The sequence below is a fragment of the Columba livia genome, chromosome 4, assembly GCF_036013475.1.
Source record: "Columba livia isolate bColLiv1 breed racing homer chromosome 4, bColLiv1.pat.W.v2, whole genome shotgun sequence".
Classification (NCBI taxonomy): domain Eukaryota; kingdom Metazoa; phylum Chordata; class Aves; order Columbiformes; family Columbidae; genus Columba; species Columba livia.
In genome coordinates, this window is record NC_088605.1 from 21,577,058 (window position 1) to 21,604,682 (window position 27,625).

Below are 27,625 nucleotides of genomic sequence, written 5' to 3' on the forward strand. Positions count from 1 at the left end.
AAGTCCTGCACAACAATGCGACATTACAGTCCAGTCTTACGTAATGTGTGGAAATCACTCCCCCAACTTGAGGTTCACTGTGTTTCAAGGTTCTAATAACTGTCAAGACAATTGTTCCAATCAAATTTCTGTTACATATGTGAAAGTCATCTTTGAATTCCCAAGAATCAGTTTCACACTAAAATAGGCACAAAACCTATTTTAGCATTTTTTCTTGTGCTCTCTGATTTTATCCCACTTACTGTGTTACATCTAAATTCAGTGACATATTGGTTCTGTATGACAAAAAGAAATAGAAACAAAAGTAAGATAATAATCAGATGAGTTTATTTTAGTGCCGAGAACCAGCAAAATGCATAGGATACAATGAAATTGCTTTAACACAGAAATCTTAATGGTCTAGAGTCATTTGTACACTGCAATTATTACCAGAGTTTGGAGAAAGATACCATGTCTTAGAGATTACAGAAGATTTCTTCAGCTTTTATCCTCTGATATAAAAGCAGAAAAGTTCAAACAGGTCCAAATTTCTATAAATAAACAATACTGTATTACAGTGTTCTGTGAATGTGTCAAATCTTGAAGAGCCAGATTGTGATCCTGGCTTTGTGCCCACACTAGGAATTATGAGGCTGTTCAGCATTCATGCTGCCTACATTTGCTGCCTATATAACTGCTATCAAGATTAAGAGGCAGGGAGCTTCCATAGGACCATTGATTCACACTCTTTAAAGGTAGATAGAGAACGGTCAACTAGAAAGTTGACCATAAATGTTACAGAGCTCTTTCTTACATTGGCAGAGTAGTCACACAAAGTAATCTGCTTTAAACAGGCTGGCATATTTCCATACCTGAAAAGGAGAGTGGGAAAGAGGTGTGAGAACACAGAACTCTTGAGTCACGATGTGACATTTTTAGGCTTGTGCAATATCATTGTTCATCTATGAGTTAATCCTAATTTAATCGTTGCATAATGGGGAAAGAACCCATTCCTGGCCCCTAATATCTGCTGTTCCATCTGTCCTGAATAAATAAAACAGGTAGGTTGCTCAAGCATCAGACCTCTGTTCATCTATACCTGCTTAATTGGTAATTCTTTCCCCAGCTATGCTTTAGACTGCTCCAAATATCTTTCTTCAAGACAAAGTCTGAGCAGGTTTTTGGAGACAGTTTGCTTCATGAACTGATCCCAGAAGTCTATGTAGATGAAACTCTGTCAGTTTTCTGCCAGTTTTTCCTCACTATATTCTACACATTCCTCCGATACCACCCTCACAGACTAATCGCCCAGTCGCACATCACAGATCTTCATGTCACACCTCAAAACTTCCAATACATGATCTTCTGAGTTCCCAATATAAAATGCTATTCTAGGAAACTACAATATAGTTTTCACATTAGTTCAGGCATTTTAATCTGGGAGGGGAAGGGGGAAAACTACCCATCTCAAATCCACAGACCTGTAAAATAGAAGTGAGCTCTCAGGACCTTAAGGGTTCATCTGAAACACAGAGGCAAGTACTATACAATGTGGATCTGGTAAACCTATACAAGGCTGGCTAGCTCTAACAAGAGTGAAAATGAGCTTGTCTTTTGCACTCAAACTCAGAAACTAAGACTCTCAGTTCTCAGAGCTCCCACTCCTTGACTATTTTTTACTTAGTAATGTGAATGTAGTCTCAAGTTACTGTCCATTCACTGGCCATTACTATATCTTTCCCCTGCTATCTGTCTTTTAATTTCTTATGAAAAATATCAATAGTACAGCACTGCCCTAAAAAAGCAAATACGTGAGTGTGGGGATTCATAAATACATATCATAATTTTAAAAAGCTGAGATTTACACCATTTGAGGGTCATTTACGTGGACATTATTTATCTTTCTTTTTTTTTCAAATGCACTAAAAGATTACTGTAACAACTTGTAGTGCTATTGTGAAGGGAGACCTCTCTTTTATAAGCTGAACACTCCAATCATCTTCCCACTTATTACATCCTACATGTTGTCAATCTTAGTTTCAAAAACTGTCAATCAGAAATGCAGTGGGTGATATGTGTAGCATTTTTTTAACTACACTAAGGTGGACATTTATTTGATTTTCCTTTATTCTTTTGATTGCAAAGTACAGTGTGTGTCTCTCATGCATACAAGCAAACATGAAAGTACATGAAAAACAGTATTTTGAAAACTGAAAACAGAACTTTGGTACAGTAACCCTTAGAGCTAATCAAAGTCTTATTACAAGTCAGACATCATCCTGATTATTCAATGCAGTGGTTTCAGATATTAAAATTTCATATTTAGACTGAAGATTATTGATTTAGTGAGAGAAATCATGAAATACTAACAAAACAGAAAAAAAGAAAGCCACAACAATTTGTTGAAGCACATTGTGACTCTGACAGTTATATCAATATCTGTGATCAAGCTACCAGGAGAAGGAGAAGGAGAAGGAGAAGGAGAAGGAGAAGGAGAAGGAGAAGGAGAAGGAGAAGGAGAAGGAGAAGGAGAAGGAGAAGGAGAAGGAGAAGGAGAAGGAGAAGGAGAAGAGGATGGCACAGGAGTAGAAATAAATACTGTATTTGATGAGTGATTAATCTGACTCTGTATAGGAGTTTTTATGTTTTAATACTAACACAATAATTGCTACTATTGTTATGGATGTACAGCTGTCTTGCATAACACTGTGAACTACAAACAAAAAGCTGTGGTTGTTTAATTCACCTATGGAATTTCTGTGAAAGATTTTTTTTACTCTTTAAGGAAGCACATTGTTGACAAATCCTTCAAATAATCTCAAGAGGCTTACCCGCTGCCGTTGGTATCAGAAAATGGCAATTTCACTTATCCTTATAAAGCTTCTGAGGACATGTAATTTAAATAACTTGCCAGACTTGCTGAGCTGGTTTGCCTTAAAGGCATGAAGGCTGACCAGTTGGTGATCTATTACATTGTTACAGAATTGGTACTGAAATTATTTTAGCAGTAGGTATATAGAGAACAAAAAATCTTCAACAGAGAAGAGAATAAATGAAAACAAATTTACACTTTTTCTTCTGGCACTAAAAAATATTTTCTTCCTGTCTTCCTTAGTAGCTGAACTTTTTTCAGTGATGATTTATAGAACTGCTTGCTGAGATACTTCAGTAACAGGGTATATTACAAGGTGGGTGGTTAGTAGATCGAGAGAGGTCCTCCTTCCCCTCTACTCCACCCTGGTGAGACCACATCTGGAGTATTGTGTCCGGTTCTGGGCCCCTCAGTTCAAGAAGGACAGGGAACTGCTGGAGAGGGTCCAGCGTAGGGCAACAAAGGTGATTAAGGGAGTGGAGCACCTCCCTTATGAAGAAAGGCTGAGGGAGCTGGGTCTCTTTAGTTTGGAGAAGAGGAGACTGAGGGGTGACCTTATTAATGTTTATAAATATATAAAGGGTGAGTGCCACGAGGATGGCAAACAACAATAGGACAAGGGGTAATGGGATCAAGCTGGAACACAAAAGGTTCCACTTAAAACTGAGAAGAAACTTCTTCTCAGTGAGGGTAACAGAATACTGGAACAGGCTGCCCAGGGAGGTTGTGGAGTCTCCTTCTCTGGAGACATTCAAAACCCGCGTGGACATGTTCCTGTGTGACCTCACCTAGGTGTTCCTGCTCCAGCAGGGGGATTGGACTAGGTGATCTTTTGAGTTCCCTTCCAATCCCAAACATACTGTGATACTGTGATATTTCCAGTTCAGACCTGAATGGTTTCATGGATTTTATGAGATGATCAAGAAAGTTAAGCATTGATGGTGGTTATCACATCTTTAAAAGATTCAGTTTGAAATAGCTAAAGCCCTCATGTCTGACAAATATTGCTTGTAATGAAAATATTTACATACTCCTATCTACAGAGACTGTCATTTGTTGCTAAAATTACCAGTATTGCACAATACTGAAGACAACATGGGTGATTGTCAGCCGCTAAAAGAAACAGGTTCTGTGTTCAAAAAATTCTTATCAACTCTAGCTTCTCATCTTTTTAAAAAGATGGCTCAAAAAGCACTTACTGACTGACTTTCTTTAATGGGACAATGTTATCACTTCTTTTCCAGTCCTCGACACAGAGGATACCAAGAGAATAAACTCATTTTCTATTTCTCTGACTGCTGTTTTCTGCAAGGACTCTTGGAACTATAATTTATTTTGTGGCTAATCCTTTAGTTTTATTCCCTGTTGATTGGCATAGCTGACAAGAGAGAGGTAGTTAAATAGCATTCCAAACTCCTCACCCTACTAACGGGCAAAGGAAGTACCCAGAGAATGCAGATATGATGCAGATGAGATTTCACATCCCAGTATTTTTGACACTATATTTTGGACATTCTCAGCATTTTCATCCATAACTGGCTTTTCAGGGTTTCATTGCTTTATTACTACTGAGAAGCAGATATCTGTTCCCTGTCCAGGAAATGATAGCTGCAAAAATCTCATTATTATACCTCTGTGTCACTGTTCTCTGCATGTCACACACAGAAATGAGGGTCATTTCTAACAATGACATTTTGGAATAGAAGTAAACTTATAGCTCATGTGACCAGTCATAAAGTAAGTAATACTTAAAATGTACTAAAACAGTGTGGAGAAGGTAGACTAGAGTTAATTTCTGAGCAGTAGTTCAGAGGTTCGTACTTTTTTCACACATGTTCTCAAGTGCTTCTCACCTCAACTTGCCTTGCCTTTCTTAGTTTTGCACAGTACTTGGAGTTTTTTGGAAAAGAGACTGTATAATGGCTAGTTCAGTGGGATGCCTATGCATTGGAGTAAGGGAGAACTAAGACAAAGGAATACAATAATATGCAAAATGGAGTGGAAGTTGTACAGTCTCTAGCTCCTTCTGTTTCCAGAGAGTGAAAATGCAAGATCAATGGGATCATCTTCATCTGTTTAGAGCTGGTGAACCAAAGTGACACAAAGTTGTTTAAGACTTCCTAGAACCACACAACTCCCCTCAGAATGCTCAAATAGGAGCAATTTTTGTTTTCATTTACTAAGTTGTGTCCTGGAGATTAACCTAGCCCTAAATTAACAGCTAAAAATGGCAATTCGTCTAGTAAATGTTTGTAGAATAACCAGAAATATATTCACAAGTGCTATGGAGTGGTGTTGATCCACAAAAGTGAATCTTAAACTACATATTAACTTTTCACTCCATAAAAAGGAGAAGTAAAAAGAGGAAACATAGGTAGTAGCACTCCTGGAGAAAGGGGAAGGATAACTCTTGACTGCCTGCTTCCAATTGCTACATAGTATGGTTCTCCGTAACTCAACTGAATTACTTCCTGTTTGTGTTTCCTTTATGAACACAGTTATACAGACACTGTGCAAATGAACTGCGAGACAGCAAGAAATTTTTTGCATTGTAAAAATCAACTGGAAAAAATTGTACTGGGAAATTGATTAAACCATGCAGGTGACAAGAGGAATTCAGCAATTCTTTAAAATTTTGTATTTATACAATGATCCATGAGTATAAGCAATATTAAATCCTTCCCAAATCATCCAGCAGGGATTAGATTATGAAAATATGATGTTATTAATACAGACTGTATGCTTTTCAGCATTTATTTTTCACTTTGACAGAAGTACCAAGAAGGTTCTCCCAGGTACTAAAATAGGCTGTGGCAAAGAAATTGGCAAAATTATGAAACTCATACATGCCAGATGGCTGTGTTTTCATGTTCCAGTTGAAGGGTGTCATGGTTCCATTCTTGACTACAGTTCTTTGCATAAAAGACACAAAAAAATAGAATGTATCAGAAAACCATATTCTACTGTGAGTATCAATTTTAGGAGTCTTAGTGCATAAAAGGAAATGTCTAGCTACAGCATAATTGTTTAAAATGTTTAACTTCTCTGTACAATAAAAAAATTAAGCACAGGCTGCACAAAAAGCTGTCTAACAAAGAAACACTAAGTACAGTTTTGCGTCTGAGCTTCCATTCTTTTTTCTAGATGTTAAGTGTCTTGTTCAATCAGAGCAGACTTACCTTTTAAGAGTACCCAGTGAGCAAAACAAAATTTGCCTTTAAAAACAGTGGCTTATTTTCCAGTTCTGCATAGCCATTTACACAGAAATCCAGAAAAAGCCTCAACCCACCCAGAGATATTCAAACCTACCTCTCAGATCTATCCTTCCTATCGAAGTTGCTTTGCACTTCAGCCATGCATGCAGGAGTTCCGTGGTCTGAAAAAGAGCATGTGATTTCTGTAATGTAGTAGACAAAACACTTTGGGTGTGGTCTGAGTTTTGAGTTTGTTCATTTCATATCAGAGATACACTGAACTAAAAATCAAATATGAAGAAAGAGCAGTTTGGAAATTTAAGCATTGGGCTCCTTCCTGCCTGTTCTTCTTGCCGAAACCCTCCCTCTCCCTCTTATAGAGTGTAGCAGAGATTGAGGATCACTTCAGATTTAGTAATCCAAAAACTGAGTTTCTCCATTATGAACTAAGGCTAATAAAGACATTCTGAAGTGTTGTTTTGAATGTAGGAGTTTAATTTCTGCTTAAAGTCCACTTTGATTGTCCAACATCAATCTTACCACCAATACTTTATTCAAGTAACTGAAAATTTATATTCTACTACTAGGCAATGATCTTCAAAAAATAATTTAAAAAGCAAAGTTTGAAATTTCAGGCCTTTCCAAAACAAAGGAATGGTTCAAACTTGTTAGAGATATATGCTTTCTTATGTTTAAAGAAAATAAAAATGAAAAGTTTTACCATGGCATGTTCTCGAAAGCTCTTGTTTGTTTGTTTGTTAATCTCCACAAAGTGAACAAGGAAAATATTTCTGTTTAAAAGACAATTAAGGATTAGACAACACAAGAAAAATACTGATGTATTTTCCTTCCGACCTTTCCTTCCTACTGAAGATATTTTTACTAAAATGAAATTTCTTGCAGGAATTTGGATAAGGGGAAGGTAAAGGTGGACAGTTTTCTAGGAACTGGATAAAACTAGACAAAAGTAGGATGTTTGGGGAAAAAAAGTGAAAAAAAAAAACAAGCATGTTAAAAATAGAGCAGACGTGACAGAAATAATCAAGAGTAACTTTGAAATGTATTATATCACAGGACACAGAAAGCATCATCTTTGAAAATAAGACCTTCTTCTGGAAATAATAATGTATAATAGAAATTATCATTTAATCAGAGATGTATTGAAAATGAAGAAACCAAGTATTTTGAACATAGAAAGCTGAGTAGCTGTGTGCAAAGTTAAAGATACTGACACCAAAATGTCTTCAAAAATGAGGTATACATGAAAGAAAAAGAACTAGGTATGGTGTGCAGGAATCTGCAGAGTTAACTCCACATATGAGAATGGTGTTTCATAGTATGTCTCCTCAGGACATCAGTGTCACACAGAAATATTTGACAAGATAAATTTGAGGTAGGTCACCTTATGCTGGCTGTCAAACAACTTAGCACCTGATTTCGCTTCACTCTGTAGTTCATTGTTCACACTGCTCCTATGTCAGTTTGGGCTCTGAGCTCTCTTTTGAACAGCCACAACTAGTTTTCTCCCAGGGAAACTTTGGGTGAGTATAATTTACTCTGAAGTAAGCCTATAGGTAGCGTGCGTCTGCCCCGCCACAGTCAAACATAGACATACATGTCCATGTACACACCAAGTCTTCCACAGCAAAGCCAGGCCTCTACTGCCCACAGTTTCTCATGTCACACTTTCAGCCATGCAACACACACTTCTAGTATAATTTTATAAAAATACCACTTGTGAGCTACACAGGACCTTAGCCTTCCCTAGACACCCTGAGCCCTATGGGGATTAATGTAGATCACCTGAATGTCATAAAAAGTACACTGAATTAGTGAGGTGTTTAGTGCACATTAATAACCCTACTAGTAGCTGTTCTATTACACTGAATAAATACGTATTTTGAATATCCATTCTTGTGCCTGAACTAGTACAGCAGGGTTCATATAAGAAGACAGGGCTTGCTGGGTTCTATCCTGCTGTATGCTGTGTACAAACACTGATAGTTTCTCAAAACAAATAGATAAAATAAAAAGTGTAGGAGTTCAGTATTCAACAGGAACATGCTCCCAGGGTTGCAGATGCATTTGATAGTGGATTGCTGAAAAATGGTTCAGTTCAGAACACAAAAGCTTCACACTGTCAGTGTCATACATTTAATATTGTATAACGTTATTAAAATGTATCTCAGTTATTTACAAAGGAAACTAGTATCTTCCAAATTCTAGCACCACCATGAGAAAACTCTGATGAATGCATGATGAGCTTTTCCATTCTCTAACGTCTTTACCTACTCACAGCACAGGGAGCCAAAGGACGCAGGTTGAACAATTTGAACACACACTTCATTCGTGGAATGTATTTCTTAAAAATTCAGGGAGTATGTTAAATAACTGTGGTCCTTTGGATAGAAATGTATGAGTACATATCTTTTGAATCATTTCTTTTATTACTGTTTTATGGTTAACACATCATGAACTTGTCACGAATTTTCTCAATCAAGCAGATGTACCTGAACTAAAAACTTGTTTGTATAATCGAGGTTGTATTTTTCATAAGAATAAGATAGTTATTGGGGGAGCACCACTATTTATGTCTATAGCCAAATAATTAGTGTTATTTTCATTTTTTTCAAAATTATTTATCTGAAAATAACACAACCTGAAACCAGTTACATAACTAAAAAGCTGTCGAAATTAATCTGAAAGGATTTGAATATTAACGATATTATTTATCTCTTTTTCCAAAGCTATAGGAAAAGTTTATAATGCTTAGAGAGCAAAAGCAGATAAGGGAAGAGTACAAATTGATAAATATTTCTGTTTGTGGGATCAAAACATATTCTACAATGGTAGGTTTCTCTGTTTCCTTAGAGGGAAAAAAAAAAAATGGGGTGGGAAAATAGAAAGTAAAAGCTCTCAAAAAATGAGGCTTCAGTCTTAATGGCTTTGACACTGTGCTGGCTTTCCCCCAAAATTTTTGTAGAACAGTGTGTGGAGGCAAAATGTTCTGTTCACTTCTAGGACACACACTTTCCTTTGCCAAGTACACCAGGGCTCAGTAACATACTCACACAGCCAACACATTGTTGATGTTTAAAGTCTAATCAAAAAAACTCCACACACTAAATTGAAGGGAAATCAGTGCTCACATCTTTAAGATTTGAGTCAAACCTCCCTCAATTTAAATCATTGGCTCAGAAAATTCGAACCTTTCCATTATATTTGGAACAGTAAGTCACTCCCTCCAGCAGTGTCTGAAAGAGCCATTTCTTCTCCTTTTCTTCCTTTTCTTTAAAATCAGTCTCTCTCACCATATGAAACATGCCAGCAAATTGTGAAGTGCAAAGAATTATTAAGATAAGTTAGTGAAAGAGGTAGGAATAGAAATCAGGAACTCTAGGCCTAATTCATGTGCCTTGAGGCTAAAAAAAGAATTATATAATATGAGGTTTCCTATCTCAGACGCCCACTATTATAAATTACGCAAGAAAATGCCTCTTGGAAATTTTTATGGTAATGCTTTTTTCCTTGGTTGGCAATGCCAAGACATCAGCATCTTTTAAAAAATGGAATAAGAAACTACTGTATATGCCATGCATCTTAATGTTTCAATCTATATAAAGAATTTACTAAGTTTATTATACCATCTACTTGATTTGAACGGGGAGGAATTAATGAAATGCCAAAATCTAGTGAGGCAAGTCTCAAAAACTTGCTTACTAAATTACTTGTTCTATCACCGTAATGATGACATTTGAAAAAGTGTTTACTGAGATCACAGAACTGACTCTTCATTGCAGGAATCTATCTATGGGAAAAGTAAATTATTTGCTATAATCTATATTCAATATACTCCTTCACAACTAGAAAAATAAAATACATCAATAAAAGAATAACTTAAAAACAGAAGAAGGTAACAGGAAAGGTAGTCATTCCAAAAGCAGCAGCTGCTTCTGGTCATGTAGACTCAGCACAAAATTAATATTTAAGAAGCTTTTGCACTGCACTGAACAGCTTAAAGCACAGTATACATAGAAGACTTAGACAGCGATGGTTTGAATGACTTTTCTTTGTTATTGTTAGGGTCATTTGTAAGGCCTTTGGTCTGAAGACAGCTAGGTAGGGAGTTTTCTACTGCCATCTGTTGATGAATTAGGAATAGAGTTGAAGTCCACAGGAGAATGAGCTCACTCTGGCCATCCTTTAGTGAGCAAGGGGGAACTGAATCTTGGAGAAAAAGTCAGTCTGCCTCAGCTTTCCCCAGGAAGCTCTTTGTGACAAAGGACATGAGATTGATCACATCTTGCCACCAAAGGTTTTGCAAGGAAATCACACAGATGTGGTTGCAGAAAGGCATCTTTGCAGCAAAAAATAAAAGCACTTTGTTAAAGTGGCAGAGGGCAGCAGCAGAAAACCTAATTATGGCTCTAAACTTCCACTCTGACAAGTCCTGAAGACTTCAAAAGCTAACTTGTAAGTACAATGGATCAAAACATGGTTTTAAATATGCATAGTGTCTTGCAGTTGCTGTATTGCAAAAAGACAAAGATAAACCTATATACTCAGACTCAATACTTGAGAGACTGTAATTCCAGTGGAATAAGAACATTGTTGTTGTGTACACAGGTTTTGCAAACACAGACTGAATATGCCTGAATCTGTATCCATTATGAATTTTGGACAGAAATGTGGTAAGTTTAGTACTGCGGTTACATGGGATTTTTTAAAATTTATTTTATTTTTATAGATGTACATTTTTAATATGTGATCTTTGCAGAAAAACAAAGCATAATTTCTAGAAGAAGCCTAATGGATCTACTTTTTCTGCTTGCTTTTAGCAGCGTCAGCTTCTGTAACACTCTTTCTTCAGTATTCACTGGAACTTGACTTAACATTCATCAGTACTTCTACATTGCTGGGAAGAATGTAGTCAGTTGTCCATTTCTTTATATTTTCTGGCTGTCAAGGTTTGATTGCAAGGTGACAATAAACCGTGGCAGTTGCTTTGTTAATCCCCTCTTCCTCCTAGCTCCTCTTTAGCTGCCCCCTTCCCCCCCGCTTTCCAATAAGTACAGGTGATTGGAAGGCAATAGAATGACAGAGAGACAGAATTGGAAAAAAAATTAAAAATGTTTTTCTAGTGCTACTAATAAAATGAAGAAAATAATACAAAATATACAAAACCAATCTTGAAAGTCCTGGCAAAGATCAGCACTGCTCCAGCAGCATCAGAGCCTGCACTCAGAAGTCCTGGATTGGACTCTGAAGCAAACTGGAACTGGATTCAGTCTATCACCAGGCCTCAGTTCACAGGGACAACTCGCAAGGTCCTCTCCTAATGTTGGCCATAGGGAAAAAGGCTGAGATCCTCGTGGTTTCCCACTTTTATATGATGTATCATGTGAATGGCATGGAATACTTGGTTAGTTTTAGTCACCTCCTGCTTACCCCTCTCACAGGATGTGCATCCTTGTCAGCAACCTTGCATTCCATTGCTATGTCTACCAAAACATGTATCCTGCTTTAGAAAAGTGCGCTTACTAAGAAGACCTTAGCTGAAAGGAAAATTCACTAAAAAACAAAATTTTGAAATTAACTGAGACTAGTAGAAATTTGCCCAAGTACATGTTTAATAGCTGCAAGATAGTAGAAAAGTTGATATCTGTCTTCAACTTCTCATTAATAGAATGAAGTATATTGCACCATCCTTGAGGGAAGTTTATTATTTTCTGTTCAGCTCTCTGCTTCACTGCTGATGTGACACATATCTCCAACCTTACTGGCTGGGAACTGGTGATTTTCAAAACTCAGGGGGTGGTAAGTGTGCTTATAAACAGCTGGCTAATTTGCTCCTGGGATACTTTTTGTAACCATTTGTCAAAGCTTTGGGAGTCTTATGGAAAACAAGTTTCACACAGTGAAAAAAAATACTATCAAATTAAAATTTAAGTTCTCCTGCTGAAATCCAAATACTTCACATCAAACACCAAGGACTGGCAATCTTGAATCTGAATGATCACTTGTTCCCTATTGCAACCAGAAAACTGATCCCTTTGTAAACTGCATGGATGATGTGAAAACTTGATCAATAAGGCAACATCAAGACACCTAGTCACCTAAGAGTATCTCAGATCTTCAGGATAACACAACCTACTGACACCAAACTCTAACTAGCACTGGACAACAAAAGAAGTGGTACGACAAAGGCATATCTGCTTATCTAATACATTTTCCTGTGATCAGAGAGACAAAACACTGACACCAAGCTTTTCTACCCCATTTCCCATTTTTTCACACTGGTGTATTTGAGCATCTCCTTTCCTTCAGTTTGCTACTGCTGGCAGTGTCAAACTGGGCACAAAACCTAAGTTAATACATTCATTGGATTATATTCTGTTCTGTGCTTCATCTTTAATGCTGGCACATTGCTCCACTTAAAGCAGCCTCACTCACTGGGAAACATTGAACTGAAGGAGTAATTTGCAATTGGTGTTTTACTAATTGTTCTTATAAACCATTAGCTGATGTATTCTTCTGGAGCGTTCCACACATAGATTATTGAGTGCTTTTATGCAATGTTGGTGTAGTTTTCTTTGTTTTATATCTCAGTTCAGTACTTGTATTTGAGAGAACATTACATGCTAAGAAGCCAAGGGAAGGCATTTTATTTTTCTAGGCCTTTTGAATGGACGTTAAAGTTAGAGGTCCTGCAAAAGCCAAATAGAGCTCCAAGAAATTTTCTTCAGATGACTTGACAGAAAGACTACAAGTAAAAGCTTCCGATTTTGAAATTTAAATACAAAATTCTATAGTAAAATTTGATTATTCAATTTCCTTCAGCTTTTTTCTTGATGAACATTTTTCTTTCCAAGATTGCCTGATGTTAGGTCTTTCTAAAACAGTAGCCAAATTTTCCTGGAATTTCTAATTCTTTACACAGTGAACAGAATAAAAGTGATCACATATTCAATGCTTCCCTTTATTGTATGTGAGAGGCACAGTCTTATAATGCTTTCCTTATTTGCTCTCCCCCTACCTCCACAACACAGTAACCTTCACACTGAATGAGAATAGCTGGATACAGCTTCCTGCATGTCTTCTCAATTGCTGGCAATTTAGTTGGCCAGATGGGGTTTCTGTGGAGAAATGTGAAGGCTAAGTGTGCCCCTGCAGAGCTCTTGCTTCCTGCTGACTCAGCAAGTAAAGGACACAGTCATGCAGTATAACTTGCACCTCTTTTCTCACCTTCTTTATGCTCCCTTCTATTTTCTCTCCTTCCAGTCATCCAGGACTGTGTCTGTACTACTATTTCAGACAACTTCTTTTTTTTTTTTTTTCTTTTCCAATTAGGATCTGCAGTAGTTTGAAATTAAGAGAATCTTTACCTGTCTTACTCTAGGTTCCTACAGGGAAAATGTGAAGTCGCAGAGACTACAGGGAGTCATTAAGATTTAGCAGACACATGAAGCAGAAGCGGTGTGTGTAGATAATACGAAACAGTAGCACAGAGCTCTTCAGCCAGGAATGGAGGATAGTGCAGTGTCTGCATATTGTCTCTGTATGAGCAACAGAGTAAGGCATCAGTTGGTTTCTGCTCTTACTAATACTATGAAAGCATTGAGAGGAGGAGCAGCAGCTGAGATACATATATATATATATACATAGTTTGTTTTTTTTTTTTTACAGAGGGGCCTTAAAAAAGACTAAGTGAGGGTAGATATGGAGGGAAATGAGATTTAAGCCCCATTATAAATGGAAGTGTTTTCAAATAAAGTAATTCTGAAAATGTGCTGAGGCACCAGTCCATTTAAAAGTCATGGGAACATATTCATTAACTGCATTAAAGGGAAGGAAAGTCTCATAATACACACTTGCATTTACAACTGATTGACTTCTGAATGCCTTAAATTGGCATATAGGTATTTTTATAAAGAACAGACAGCTCTGGGAAACAAAACACTGAAGAAAACCAGACAGTCAAACAAAATGCCTTATCAAGAGCAGGCTACAAGGAAGTAAGATTCTGGCCGCAGTACACTTGTGCATCAAATATGAGAGTTTGGCTCTTTGATATTCTTCTTTAAAATGGAAATGTGACCTTTTTTGGAAAAGTATGCTTTTTTTCTTCATAAATATATCTCAAATACACAAAACAGCCACAAGATTGGAATATTTTTGTATCTCTCCAGTTTGCAATCAGATTTAGTGAAGAATCACTAACAGAAATCTTGTTGCAAAGATAAGGCAAGAGCTCAATATTTAAAAGCTTTATTTTCCCTTTATAAAGAGCAAAGTATTATTTTTAAAATAGTACTTCATTGGTTCTCAGTGTGGCTCAGGTCAGTTTTTTTGAATCAACAAGTCAGATATGACAGAGGCCTTGAATGGTGGTTTTCATGAAAGCGCTTGTGTGGTAGAAAAGCACTATTACTTGGACTCTTCTCATTCTCAGACTTTATATTTCCAACATGGCTGAGGACCAGTAGTGATGTTTCCATTCTTCTACAGGCAAATAATTGAAGTCTAATCCTTTTTGCTAATTAAAAACAAAACTATTTTCTAAAAAGTTACTATTTCTGCTTTTAATGTACATATAACAGAAACAAAAGTAGCCTGAATTATTAGTTCCAAGTCTTTCTACTGATGAATATAATCTGAGGCAATTGACCATATCTGTATAACACTGATAAATAATTTTGATGTCCTATTGACAATTATAACAGTTTATAGGATTTTACATCTGTCAGCAGTTTCTTGCCCAATATTTTCTATTCTTATCAGGTAACCAAATATACATATATTTACAAATATATACATACACATACATGTATATATGTTGGGTAAGAATCTCTGAAAATTGGCCTAAGTAAATAAGTTTGTCTGGTATGACTTTCTTTCACTTCCCTGAACAAGAAAATATTCTCAAGTTTGTTGACCCTTGTGTTCAAGGTGCTTTCCTCTTACATGACATATAGCATAGCGGACATGAGGCTTCCTGCAAGTTGGAGGAAGAATGGAAGTGTAACTGAGTTTTGCTGGAGGAAAAAGAGGAACAGAATGCATTCCTAATTCTGTGGCCTAATAGGATGCTTAACTGAGTATAGGGTGGCTGTATGTCAAATAGCTTTAAATAAGTTTTTTGATCTGCAGGTATGTTTTACATTAATTATTCCTTTGAAAAAAACAGAGGTATCTCTGGATGAAAGGAAATGACTCAGGTCTTCTATTTCACAGATAGGTATTCCAACCTAACCTGACCCCAGTAAAGTTACTGAAAGCAATTTAACTGGTCAACCAAACTTTTGTTTACAGAACAATATTTAGTTGTTACTACGTCTATGTTGCCTCTCTAGACCTCCCCTTTTCTAATTCCTTTAATGGAAACCATTTCATGTGTGAATCTTCTATCTTTCAAAACTTTCCACTAAATTACATTCCATCTGTAAAGCCTATAAAGCCTTTAATCATGCCTTCTAACAAATGTTAACACATTTATGTAGCAAAAGATGCCCAGAGAGAAGAGTAGAACATTTAGGAACTTCTACCATCTGTGCATCTTCCACTTATGCTTATTCAAGAATTCTTCCCCCCACCCCAGTTCCTTCTTTTCCAAAGTGTTGTATACCTAAATGAATTTTCTTTTCTGGTGGTAAGGATCTTTGCTGTCCTCTGTCTGCAATAGAAATTACTATATGCCACACAATAATATTAAAAAAGAAAAAATCAAAAGCTCATTTCATAGTTAGAAAATTATCAAAATGAAGTTATAGGTAGAATCATAGTTTCCCTCACTTGTACTTGTGCAGTCTGACATAGTCTTTGATAAGAGTCATATGTTTTCCCTTCAAGACCCCTACTTTATTCATTCTACAGAAATGACCTTTCCTGAAGTGAAATCAAAGAGGAAAACAGTATTTCATAGCATTAGAACATTGTATTTGAAGCTGGAGACTGACACTCACTGCTGTCATAGAATTCCACCAGGATATTAAGTCACAGAACAAAACATTTTGATTGTGATTTCACCTGTTTCTGAGTTTTTACCTAAAATCCTGAGACTGATTTGCAGAACAGTGAACATTCTTAGGCACACCTTATGTCAGTGAAAGTTTTGGGTTGTACATGTAAAAGCTATGTAATTCTAAGCAGCCCCTAAATTATGAACCTAAAAGGCTCAAATTAGATATCCTAAATCTGTGGACATTTTTGACCTGCATCTCATTATTACCTTCCTATTTGTAATACTGGAATCACAATAACCCCAAATATAATACAGTTCTTCCCAAACTAAATAATATTTTTGAATTTTTTACACAATTAAGTACATAATAAAAAAATCCATTTAATAATTCCATGACCAGGATGTAATTTGAACAGTGTGCAGTAAATAAGGCCTGAACATGAAAAATAATAATAATAATAATGTTTCTTACTAAGTCCAACCTTATGTAAGTACAACCTTATCTTACAGTCCAACCTGTTCTGTGTAATTCAATAAAATATGTTTTAATTTATTAAAATGTATCTCTTTAATATTTTAATATTTATTTTTTGTGTGTGTTTTTATTTATTTATTTATTCACAAATTGAAATCCAGTGGACAAAATGTACATGAATATGTAATAAGATTGCAATCAAACATTGCAATAGATGATGCACTGGCATTCAAATTAAGGATCTGCTGTCAATATTCTAACATTTTCTAACTTCTGAGTGTTTGATCTGGCAATATGAGTAATGTTCTTGATAATAACTGTTTTGGTTTGATTTTTTTTTTCTACACAATTTCCCAGCCAAAACCCAACCGAACAAACTGAAAACAGAACAAAAGTTTAATCATATGTGATATTAGTGACACTTACATGGTTGGTCATCAGGACCAATCATTTTGATTGGCTGAGTGTTTGTTATTTGAACAACTAAACATATACAATGTTATCATTGTTTAAGGAGAGCATTAATGGGATGATTTTAAGGTAAATTTCACAGTTATCTTTTGACATCATTGTTACTTAGGACAGTCAATAACCATTCTTCATCCTTTTCTCTCTGTTCAGATCTAACTTTCATTCTTCTGTGTTCAAACATTGCAGCTTCCTGCTCCACAAGGTTATGTCTCAAAAGAGAGGTCACATCAGAGGAAAGTAGTTTCTGGGCAAAAACCTGAAATTATCAAGAAGTTATTAGCCAGCCACATTTTGAGCTACACCCTATATGAATCAAATCTTTGGGGATTTTTTTTTTCTAAAAAATATAAAGTTTTTACCAATCTTAAGCAAAATTCAGGTTTTTTTAGTGGATTGCTGAAATACTCACAAAAACTAGCCTCTTGAAAGCTCAAGTTCATAGTGAAATGTATGAAAGTGCTGAAATTATTTAAATAAAATCATCTATAAATTTCATCATGAGTAAAACAATCCGGCTTCATCATCAGATTTCAGTGAATCTGTCTGAATTTTTTCAGTATTTTAACTATAGCTTCAGACCTAGGAAGAAGAAGTTATGTGTTAAAGCTCAGTAAAATAATAAGCAACTAAAAAAAAAAAAATCAGTTATATTGTTTGGAGTGTCATGAAGTGATAATAGCTGATGTTGTCATTCTTACTTATAACTTTCAGAGCTGTAATAATTCCAAGTTAAGTCAATAACTTCTTCCAAGAATGACACATTAGATGACACCATGAAAACTCTTCTTCTCATGAGTTTGCATTCTTTAACTTTTTGGAAGTGTAGTAAATTAAATATATCCTCTTTAAACCACAGTACTAGTCATACAATCTACCTGGAGCGGTAGGAGGAGGGGAAGTTTAGTAGAAAAATGACAGAAAGTTTTTAAAAGAAAACCCCAAAAGTTAATTTAAAAAAGCGCGAAGTATCTTAGTTAAAAAGTACATTCAATCAGCTGTATTGGTGTGTAGTTTTAAAACAAAAGTTGGAACACCCTCAGCTTTCTGAAACTTGTTTATTTTCACTTTTCCATTATAAAATGTAAGTTGTGTTTGTTTACAAGATTTTAAATAAATAAATAGGCTTCCCAATCTTCATTTCCCCACTATTCTCCTTCTAACCCTCTCTTTCTAATTTCTCTCTCTAAATTTCTCCCAAGTAATTGATGGAAGAATCTTTGTGGAATTATTTATTCTAGTATATGGCTTTTTCTTGTTCATCAAGGACTTTATATAGATATATATTTTTTTCTGTATACTTGGCCTGGTAACATCTGGTAACTGGTACTATCTCTTTTCATTTGGATTGACCTTTGACATTCTGGACAGGTCTGTTCTTGTAAAATGCCAAACCCAAGCATGTTTTCAGTTTCTTTTCACCTGTTTTTCCCTCTATCTCTGCACTCTTCAGCTCTTTCAAAGTGTTAAGTTCCTTTTGGTCAGATACAGTCTCTTTTATCCCAAATGACCTACCTATCTCATTTGCCTTATTTTAATATGAAGTATTCAGAGGTTTAAAATAATGAACTCGCAGATGAATGTTATAGACAATGTGTAGGCAATACATAAAAAAGACAGACACACAGACATGCAGTGGCAAAATGGCAGAATATGTAAAAAGTATATCACCTTGTAGACTTCAATGAAGTTTCAAATTTAAACTTTCAGATCTTATTCGGAAAACTACTAAAAAGCAATGACTTGCCTTTTGCAGAATATGTTATATATAAGAAACAAACAAACAAACCCTAGAGATACCCACAGAAGTTATACATTGTTTCAGCTTTCAACAAGGATTGTGATGTTGAAATGAGGAAAGGTGTGGAAGAAGGATTATCACATCTGAAATGAAATTAATTCAAACACTACAAAGTACTCAAAACAAAGAGTCTTGATAACCTTCACTTCAGAATCCTGAAGGAATTAATACATTAATCTGATGGGTCTAGAAAAAAGATTCAGTTATATCAGGATGAGAATTTATGGAAAATCAAAAATGGACTAGATATATTTGAGAAGCAAAGCTGAAAGGGGAAAACAAATAGTATGAATTTTAGATGGATTTAGAATGCAAAGCTTCAGAGTAGATTTTGAAGCAAAGCATGACTAATGGCATGGAAGTACAAAGCAAACTTAATAAAATCTATCTAAATGTTTCATTTACTTGATATCTTTATTAATTTATCTTCTAAACAAGGTATGTCGAGATCTCACCTATCTGGATTTCAAAATAGTTTTTGACACTATCTGATAAGAAAAATATTGGTTAAGATTGAGAAGATAAAGAATTGACTAATCAGGAGAGGACAACTGATCATGTTACGTGTTTGCATCCTTACATGAAAGCTGTTAAGGGGTTCTTCATGGGTTGTCTTGCAACATACTTTTATGACATTTAAATTAAAGACTAGATCACAAAAACTTGAAGCATGCTGCTGAAATTGCCTGGTAAAACAAGTTTGAGAATCATCAAAATCACAAAAAACATATAGGAAGAATCATATGACCTTGATGTCTTCTATAAAAGATATAGAATTAAACTTAATAGTATTAATTATAATAAAAGAGCAATGTAACAAGATATTCAGCTATAAACTGTGGGTTCATCAGCTGGAAATGTCAGAGAAAAAGGAAGATCCAGCCAATCTGCTAGAGAAGAACTGTCATCCACCAAAACATGATATAGCTATGAAAAATCCTGACGTGGAATATTACACGAGGTATTTCTGGGGGAAAAAAAAAAAATAAAAATGTTTAATGTCATTACATCACATAGAATACATCGTCATGATGGAAATCATGAACAATTCCTATTCTCCATATTAATTGAAAGTTTCACTAAAACAAGAGTGGAGGTGAAGTGGAAGTCTGTCATCCTGATGTCAGGAATACAGAACATAAGTTCTGAGAGGAAACAGAAAATTCTTGTATTATTTTGCAACAAAACTAAGATGAGACAAATGTTCTCTGTAAACACATGAATGGGTAAATAGGGCCTGCAGATGTTTGTAGTGCTGTATTGAACTTTGAGATCAATATCAACATAAAAATAATATAAATAAATAAATAAATAAATAAATAGATAAATAAATAAATAAATAAATAAATTTTACTATAATGTGAGTGTTTGCAGTAGTGAAGGACAGGACTCAGCATCCTAGGATGCACTGCCAGTTTATTCTGAGTCATAAACATGATCTCTGTGGTCAGGCAAAACAACATTTACACCACCAAGTGGTTTAATGGCATTTATTTTGATTAAAATGCACAACATTTTCTTCTTCACTCATCTGTTTAAGATCTACATGAATGCTTTAAACATCATTCACTCACTAGGTGCCTAATGTAAAGCTTATTTAGTCAAAGTACTTCCATTGACTTCTGTGTGCTTTGGATTAGGTTCTATATCCTTCCCCATCAACCAGCTGCTGCAGGCTTCCAGTTTTATCACAATATTAGACTGCTTTTCTCTTTTTCCCATGATCTTAAAAGGCAAAAGAAGAGGTATACTTTGGTTTGCCCTGTCTGTTCTTTAATGTGCTTAGATTGCAGTTATTTCCTGCTGAGCCCTGGATGAGGTTTAGTTTGTTGAAGAGTAACTTTTTAATCATCTCACAGAATGAATGAACTGGAAGATATGTGAGGCTTCTATCAGAAGATGAAAAATGTGGAAACTTATCAGTACTTCTCTTCCTCTGGATATATTATAGGTCATAAAAACCCACTCTGTAGAGTACCTATTATTCTTACAAAGGAAGCTAAAAATGTAATTATGCAAAGGATGATCACCAAGAAACTTTGCAAAACAGTTAAAACATGCATAGAAGTATGGCTGCTTGCGCATAGCAAAAAGTGCAAGAGAGGCAGCAGGAGAAAAAATTATTTCAAAGACACGCTACGTAACCTTCTCCACAGAAAGGATGACTACAACCCCTTCACTCTTATTTTTGAGAATTAAGGTAGCAGTGCAAAACATTTCAGAAGCGACACTGATCAGGCTTGTATCAGTATATAGATCAGTGCTTAACAGACTAAAATATATTGGGCTACTGGATAGACTTGGCTTTACTTTGCTTCCTGTTGGAGCTTACAGGATTCTGTTCTGGGGTGACATAAGCAGGGTCTTCCCCAGCCTCCTGTTCTCATTTTGGCTATATACCAAAGCCTTTCACTGGGCCTGTGCAGCATGGGCATGGTTATATATGTTTATGTTTTAATTTGGTCAGGGAAAGGTGCAAGTGACTCCACCTCTTCACACTTTCTTTCTCTTGCTCACCATTAAGAGTGGATGGTGGCAGGTGAATCTTCCTTACTTTTTTTTCCAATGAATAGTCATGCCTCTGTTAAGGTCAAACAAAAGATTAAGGAAGAAATTGTATGTTTCTACACTGTACAGCTAAACAGGATTATAACAATATGACCTCTAAGGGGTTTAATGTTGCACTTTTAATATTAAAAGAAATAGCAAGTCTAACATTTTTAAATACCTAGTAAAGAAGTTTTGATCATTGCAGAACAAGGCCAAATAGTCTGTCCAATAAGCAATCAACACCTTGGTCCTATACTAATTTACTTTCCTTGCCACCATCTTTATTTCTTTAATTTATAATAACTGTATATTTATATGACCCTTATTTCAGCTGGAGAGCAATGATTATTTTTGATGAAGTAGGCAGAAACATTAAAGCTCCCAAATAAGTAAGTGAGTATATGTGTAGACTTAAAAATTACATGTTGAGTATAGCCAATACCATATATTGGCATTAAATTACAGAAGGGAATAGAGCACCACAGAATTCAATTATCCATAACAGCATTTGAATTTTAATGCCAAAGGTTCATCCTCTGAACTCTGCAGAGTTGCCATCTTGCATGAATATTTTCCCTTCTGCTCAACAGGCAGCTGAACAGTAGATTCATTAAGACATGCCAGATATTTTATGCTATCCTGAATTATATTAATAATAAATTAAAGCTGTACAGGGTACACTAAGAATATCAAAAAGAAAAAGATTTTACAATCTGGTGATTCTCATTTAAAAATTAAGGAAAACTTTAACTCACAACAAAGGTATCTGCAGCATCCTAGAAAATAAATAAATAAATAACGAACAAACAAACAAAAAATGTAGAGCATTGTACTGGAAAATAATATTAAGTTGGGAAGCCTTGAAGCCTAGAGGTTAAATGGTTTTAATAAATCTGTAAACTCAGTTTTGTATATAAGGGATAGCTGACAGAAATAAGTGGGAACAGGAGCTAAGAATAACACTATTTCAATATATCTATAATAGTTCAGTGTATTTTACTACTATCCATCAAATTTCATGGTACAAGACTTTCCTTGGTATCTGTAGTTCTCTGGAACACAAACTTGTTTTAAACGCTCTTCATAATAAGCTTCTTTGACTTTCCAGAAGTCCATCAAATAAAGTGCAAACGATTGCCATTTATTCAAAGACAAATATTGAGGAGAATCCAGAATATACTAGACAAACTATAGAAGTGCAAAACTGTGGTCCAATAAACTTAATCCAGTTAACACCCATTTGATAGTGGCTTGATGGCTGACCAAGAAGGTCATTGCACCTCATTTTATCTCATATGGATAATTTACAAAGCACTTTGAGACCTTCAGTGGACTCACTATTGATAAAAAGCTTGGAAACTTTATATAAAAAAATCCTACATAATTTCCAAAAGTAACTGTGGTGTTCTCTGCTAATGAATCCAAATGCGTATCAGTTGTACCCATTCAATATTTTCAGTGACAATGAACACATTTTTCTTTCTTTGTCAGTGCTACCTGGTTCTCATACATTCCATTTAAATTAAATGCAGTTTTAATTATCTCCCTTGAATGTCTCATTGTACCCCTTTATGTAGAATATATACTAATGAGGAATAATTTCCCTCTATTTTTGATAGGAATTAATCCAAAATCACTTTAATGTTGTTTTGTTGTTGTTTTCTTTAGTTTAATTTACATTTAGAGAAACTGAACAATAATATAATTAAAAAATAAATCTATAAAATAATGGGGCTCAGTGCAACTATCATTTACATCTCTGCAAATCCAGGAGAGCCAGTAGTTGCATATGAAGCATAAATTTAATAAAAATATGCCTTCCCTCATGAAAATGCATGTTTTTTTTTAAGACCTTTCATCAATCTTTCCTTCTAATTTTTAGCATAATATGCCTGTCATTTCTGCATTATTTTGAACGGTTAGATTTTTTTATCAACATCTGGAAAAAAGAAACACCGCTCTGTAAAAGACCTTTCATAACAGATTTTATAGAATGATGTAATATAAAAAAAAAAAAAACAGCCAACCAACCAACCAAACAAAACCCAAAAAACAAAGCCCTCAATCATTCTCATTTGTAAGGAATATGTATGCACTGCAAAAAATCCTAGTAAACAGAACACAACCACTTTTGCTAATTATTACTTTTCATCAGTCTTTATGAGAACTCAGAAATGCTGATAGAATCATGCCTATGCAAGAACATTTTATTTTGAACAGACATCAAATATTACTTTAAGAATGAGCAATTATAATCCTGCTAGATCTAACCACTGTTACCCAACACAGATTATTTTTGCTCTCTCAGCAACTTTTATGGCGCATTATCTAACTCAAAATTCTCACAGAGAGTAAAAGAGGGAGGATTTAAACAGTGTCTGGTTCCATACTTAGCTAGCATTCGGTTATTATAAACAAGCACAGATGCAGTTGTTATCTGCTTAAAAGTAAATCTGCGGTTTCCTTATTTAAACTCCTGAGTTTTAATGTCCATCAGAAAGGCTGTTGCTGCAATGAATAATTTAATCACTTCTGCCTGTTACATGCTACTACACAGCAGGCATATTTGCAAAGCTGTGAAAGACACCGGGCAAGTGTCAGCACTCCCTGTAATTCAGCCGACCTCCCAGTACATTCGCTACAACGAACTAAGGAAGCTCTGAAGCGGCCGGGGGGAGACTGTGGTAGGGAAGGGAGGTGAAGAGATCACAGCAGAATTGCACCACATCAGCAAGACACTTTAGAAAGATGAAAGGTCAACGCAGGTTTAGTGCTGTTGTGGTGTCATTTCATCTGTTTGTCCCTTGGTGGAGTTCTTGAGTTAGTTTCTCTCTTCTATCAAATGGCTTTAACTGCTCTACATGGGGGTTGTGTCCTTGTTTTTTCCTCTGCTTTCGAATTTGCTGTCATGTTTACTGTATTTAACCTTTTTCTCGTATTATTATGAATATGTTACTTGCAAGCCCACCCGCTTTTTTTTTTTTTTTTCCTTCGGGAGCTTCTTCTTCATTTGTGTGAGCGCAAATAATAATAGATAATGTATATTTGTTAGTGTTTGGAGTGGTATAGATATGTAAATAATCTGTCTCTCTTTAATCCGAGATGGATTCCCACTGCAGATCGCAGAAGCAATTTTCCAGTTAGAGCCACCGACATTCCTGAACTGCGAAAAACAAATTGTTGTGGGCTGAAAGCGCCAACTGCGGACGTGAGTTCGGACGCCGGCGGCAGAAATCGGGCTCCACCAAGAAATGCAGATAAACTAGCCATTAATTGCATCTGCATATTTTAACGAGGACCTCTGTCTTTCCAGTCAGCAGCTACAACAATGATAACAAAGCCTCGCTGCATAGCATCGGAAAGGGAGCTTCGGGGAGGATGCAGAGTAGCTGGGGAAGCTCCCAGGCTGCTTTAGGATTTCCCCACGTACAGCAGGCTGCGAATGTCAGGAAGACGGATTCCTTCCCACACACAAGATGCCACGTCGGTGGCCTTATCAGATGTTCCCTTTAAGGACACAAGTTCTTATTTCCCCTCTGTATATCTCCAGCATCTCGGGCTATTTTATTTATTACAGCCGATTACATTTTTGATCCCACTTCCCACTTGATCTCACCAGATCGAGAGGACAAATGCGGTGCCGTGTCTGAGCGCGTGTGGGCGTCTATGTGCATCTGGGAGAGAGAGGGAGACGGGGGGTGGATTGGAGTTACACTGCTCAACAGATTTCACCAAGAGGGCCAAACCTCCCCCGTCTGAAACAGCTGGGCTTGCTCCTACCGACACCCGAACAGCTGTCCCCGCACTGACCGCGGGACCTAGAATCCGGGTTGGCGGCAAGACGGGGCGGGGATGATTCCCCTCTACCCCCGCACGAACGAGCGAGATGCGGAGAGGGGGGACACAGGCAGCACAGCTCCGTTCCCCCTCCCGGCAGCCAGGGCACGTGGACCGGGAGCCGCGCTGCCATCCACCATGCAGCGCACGTCGGGCCCATTTCCCACGCCGGCCGCCTGTCCTGGGGGAGGAAAGGAGGAGGGGGAGGAAGGGGGAGGAAGGGGGAGTGGCGGGGGAGGGGAGGGAGACACGCCGTTACCTCTGCTCCGAAAGAGGAACCAATCCACTGTGAAGGACGCAGCGCTCCCGAGCAGGAAAGGCATTGCACATTTAGGAAGAGATTGCATGTGAAGACACTGGAAAAAAAAAAAAAAAAAAAAAAAAAAAAAGGGAGGAGGGCCGGGGGGCGCAGACTGCTTGTGAAAGGCATAGTGTGTGTAAGAGAGGCCAGCGAGGGTACGAAGGGAAGGGGGGAGCGATTGCACATGGCAAGAGAAAGAAATCACTCATTCACTTGAAAGAGGCTCTCGCAAAGCAGACCGTAGTAGAAGTAGACATGGGAGACAACGGGGAAGGAGACACAGAAAAGAGGCGAGGTGCCCATGCCGTGCAACAGCCCAGAATCCTGTTAAAGTTTATGGCGGAGAGGTTAAAAGCCCTTTCATCCCACCCCTCTCCTGGCGAATACATTAAGCTTCCTGGCTGCGTTTAAAAGCACAAAGGGAATGGAACAGCAGGAGCTTCGGGTTGCAATTGCATGGCTAGTACAGGGAGCCAGTGCAATGCGGTATGCTGGTATTCCTACGTACTGGTATGTCTGGATCTTACACTGTGGGCAAAATTTCCTCCTCTCGGAGCTCCAGAAGAGCGAGGGGGAATTTTGATAAATTCAAGTTGCTTGGCAAATATAATAGGGATTTGGTATTAATCCTACTTAGCCCGCTGCGAAGATGCTGAGCTCCCGAGCCCCCCTCCTCCGTCCGGGACTGCGGCTGTGAACACTGAGTCTGCGCCGAGCCGGGCTTTCTCGCTGATGCTGCAGATATAAAGCCGAGTGTCTCCAGTATCGGCGGGGGAGGGTTTGCATGTTCTGGGGAGGCAACGGGAGCCACCGGGGCCCGGCCAGGGCCGTATTCTCCGCCGGAGGAGCAGCCCTGCAGTCCCCCGGGGAGAGCAGCAATCACTCACTCACTCCCCAGCACCGTTTCCACGCGGCGAGACGCTGCGTCTCTGTGCCTCCGGACTCCCCAGAGAAAGAGGTGGTAACCTTCCCTCCCTCCCACATTCACTCACCGCCCTAAATGACAAAGACACGCTGTGACCGTTGCTTTGAACCACCTCAACATTTCCGGCCGCTTTTCTTTCAAATATGTCATCGCGATGAAAGAGAGACATTTCACTACATTCTTCTGCATGCGACTTTATTCAAAATGACCATTTAAAAGGAGGAATGCACACACGCACACACAGAACGGGCAATAACTTGTTTTCCCACATGTGTTCACAGGGGGAGAGAGAGCAGCTGGATTCCTGCCTCCCCCTCGCTGCGCGCATACACACACACACGCCGGTTCTCTTCCCACTGGCTGCCCCATGCTCGCCCAGGTCCTCCTTCTTCTGACAGTCTCCCTTTTTTTTCCCTCTGGAATCCGAATGGAAAGGACAGGTACAGGAGCCAGGCATCACCCAGGGCGCAGGGACAGGGACAAGCAAACGCCATAGGCAACTAAATGGCACAAAATCAAAAGAAGGAGCGAACGTTAGAATAAACAAAGTTGAGCCGAGAGCTTTAACGCTGAAGTTTATTTCCCACTTACCCAGGTAGGTGACGCTACATTTTAGCAATCATCGAAGCAGCAAGTCTCTGTTCAGAAATAAATCTGTTACTTCTTACATGTGTTCATTCTACTAACCCTCTCATCCCCTGCCTGATCATCTTCTCCGAGGCTTTTTTTTTTTTTTTTTTTTCTCCTAGGAAACCCACAAACATGCTGAAAAGACACATTCAAATCATGGTAATAGCAAGAACATGAACACAAAGACGAAAAGGCTCGAACAGCACTGGGGAACAGGACGAAAGTCTGAGATCTGAGGCAGTCCCCCTTCCTCCCTCGAGTTTTGTGCAGTTACAGGGACTGCAGCTATTTCACAAAAGCACCTACACGACAGGAAAGGTGGGAATCTGTGCGAAACGAGTTTTCTTACCAGCGCGATTCGGCAAAATGCAGAGCCCCGAACGTGCACTAGCTCTGCCTAAAAGAAAGGTGAATAAATAATAGCTTTAAAAATCGTTGCTCGCTTTACAGTCTTCGGCGGAAGTGGGGAGGGAAAGGATAGGAGAGAATCACTACAGATCACGGGTTTGAGAAGGCAACAGCGGCAACACTCGGGCGTGTAATGAGGATAGGTTTTGAGGACTGAACTGGTGTTTTGTGATGAGCAGCTATCCCACTTGCAGCACTAGCAGCAGCAGAGACAGAGGGTAAGG

The 27,625-nt window shown here is 37.5% G+C and overlaps 2 protein-coding genes across 13 annotated transcripts in view; one reads left to right on the forward strand and one right to left on the reverse strand.

Annotated features, from left to right (window-relative positions):
• Window positions 1-305: 305 nt before the first annotated feature.
• Window positions 306-27,527, reverse strand: LOC110357928 (uncharacterized). 12 transcript variants are annotated; one of them, XR_010472185.1, is made up of 9 exons: window positions 27,343-27,527; window positions 26,955-27,001; window positions 26,431-26,863; window positions 25,947-26,173; window positions 25,397-25,493; window positions 6,767-17,208; window positions 6,161-6,227; window positions 5,702-5,763; window positions 713-851 (listed from the first exon to the last, which is right to left on the reverse strand). XR_010472185.1 is itself a non-coding variant. In XM_065060690.1 (8 exons), exons 3-8 carry the CDS (start codon window positions 25,465-25,467, stop codon window positions 686-688), a joined length of 666 nt encoding a protein of 221 aa, XP_064916762.1. In that variant the 5' UTR covers window positions 25,468-25,493; window positions 25,947-26,173; window positions 26,431-26,557; the 3' UTR covers window positions 306-685. The 12 variants fall into 12 exon arrangements, 8 of the variants coding, with proteins under 8 accessions (XP_064916762.1, XP_064916764.1, XP_064916763.1 ...); XM_065060690.1 differs by lacking the exons at window positions 6,767-17,208; window positions 26,955-27,001; window positions 27,343-27,527 and adding exons at window positions 24,917-24,974; window positions 25,081-25,318 and having other exon boundaries at window positions 306-851; window positions 5,698-5,763; window positions 26,431-26,557; XM_065060692.1 differs by lacking the exons at window positions 6,767-17,208; window positions 26,431-26,863; window positions 26,955-27,001; window positions 27,343-27,527 and adding exons at window positions 24,917-24,974; window positions 25,081-25,318; window positions 26,326-26,427 and having other exon boundaries at window positions 306-851; window positions 5,698-5,763; window positions 26,072-26,173.
• Window positions 27,493-27,625, forward strand: part of PCDH7 (protocadherin 7) — a 292,459-nt gene continuing 292,326 nt past the window's right edge. Inside the window, exon 1 of the mRNA XM_065060685.1 lies at window positions 27,493-27,619. The gene's annotated coding sequence lies outside the window, so the exon portion shown is untranslated. The remainder of the gene's footprint in view (window positions 27,620-27,625) is intronic.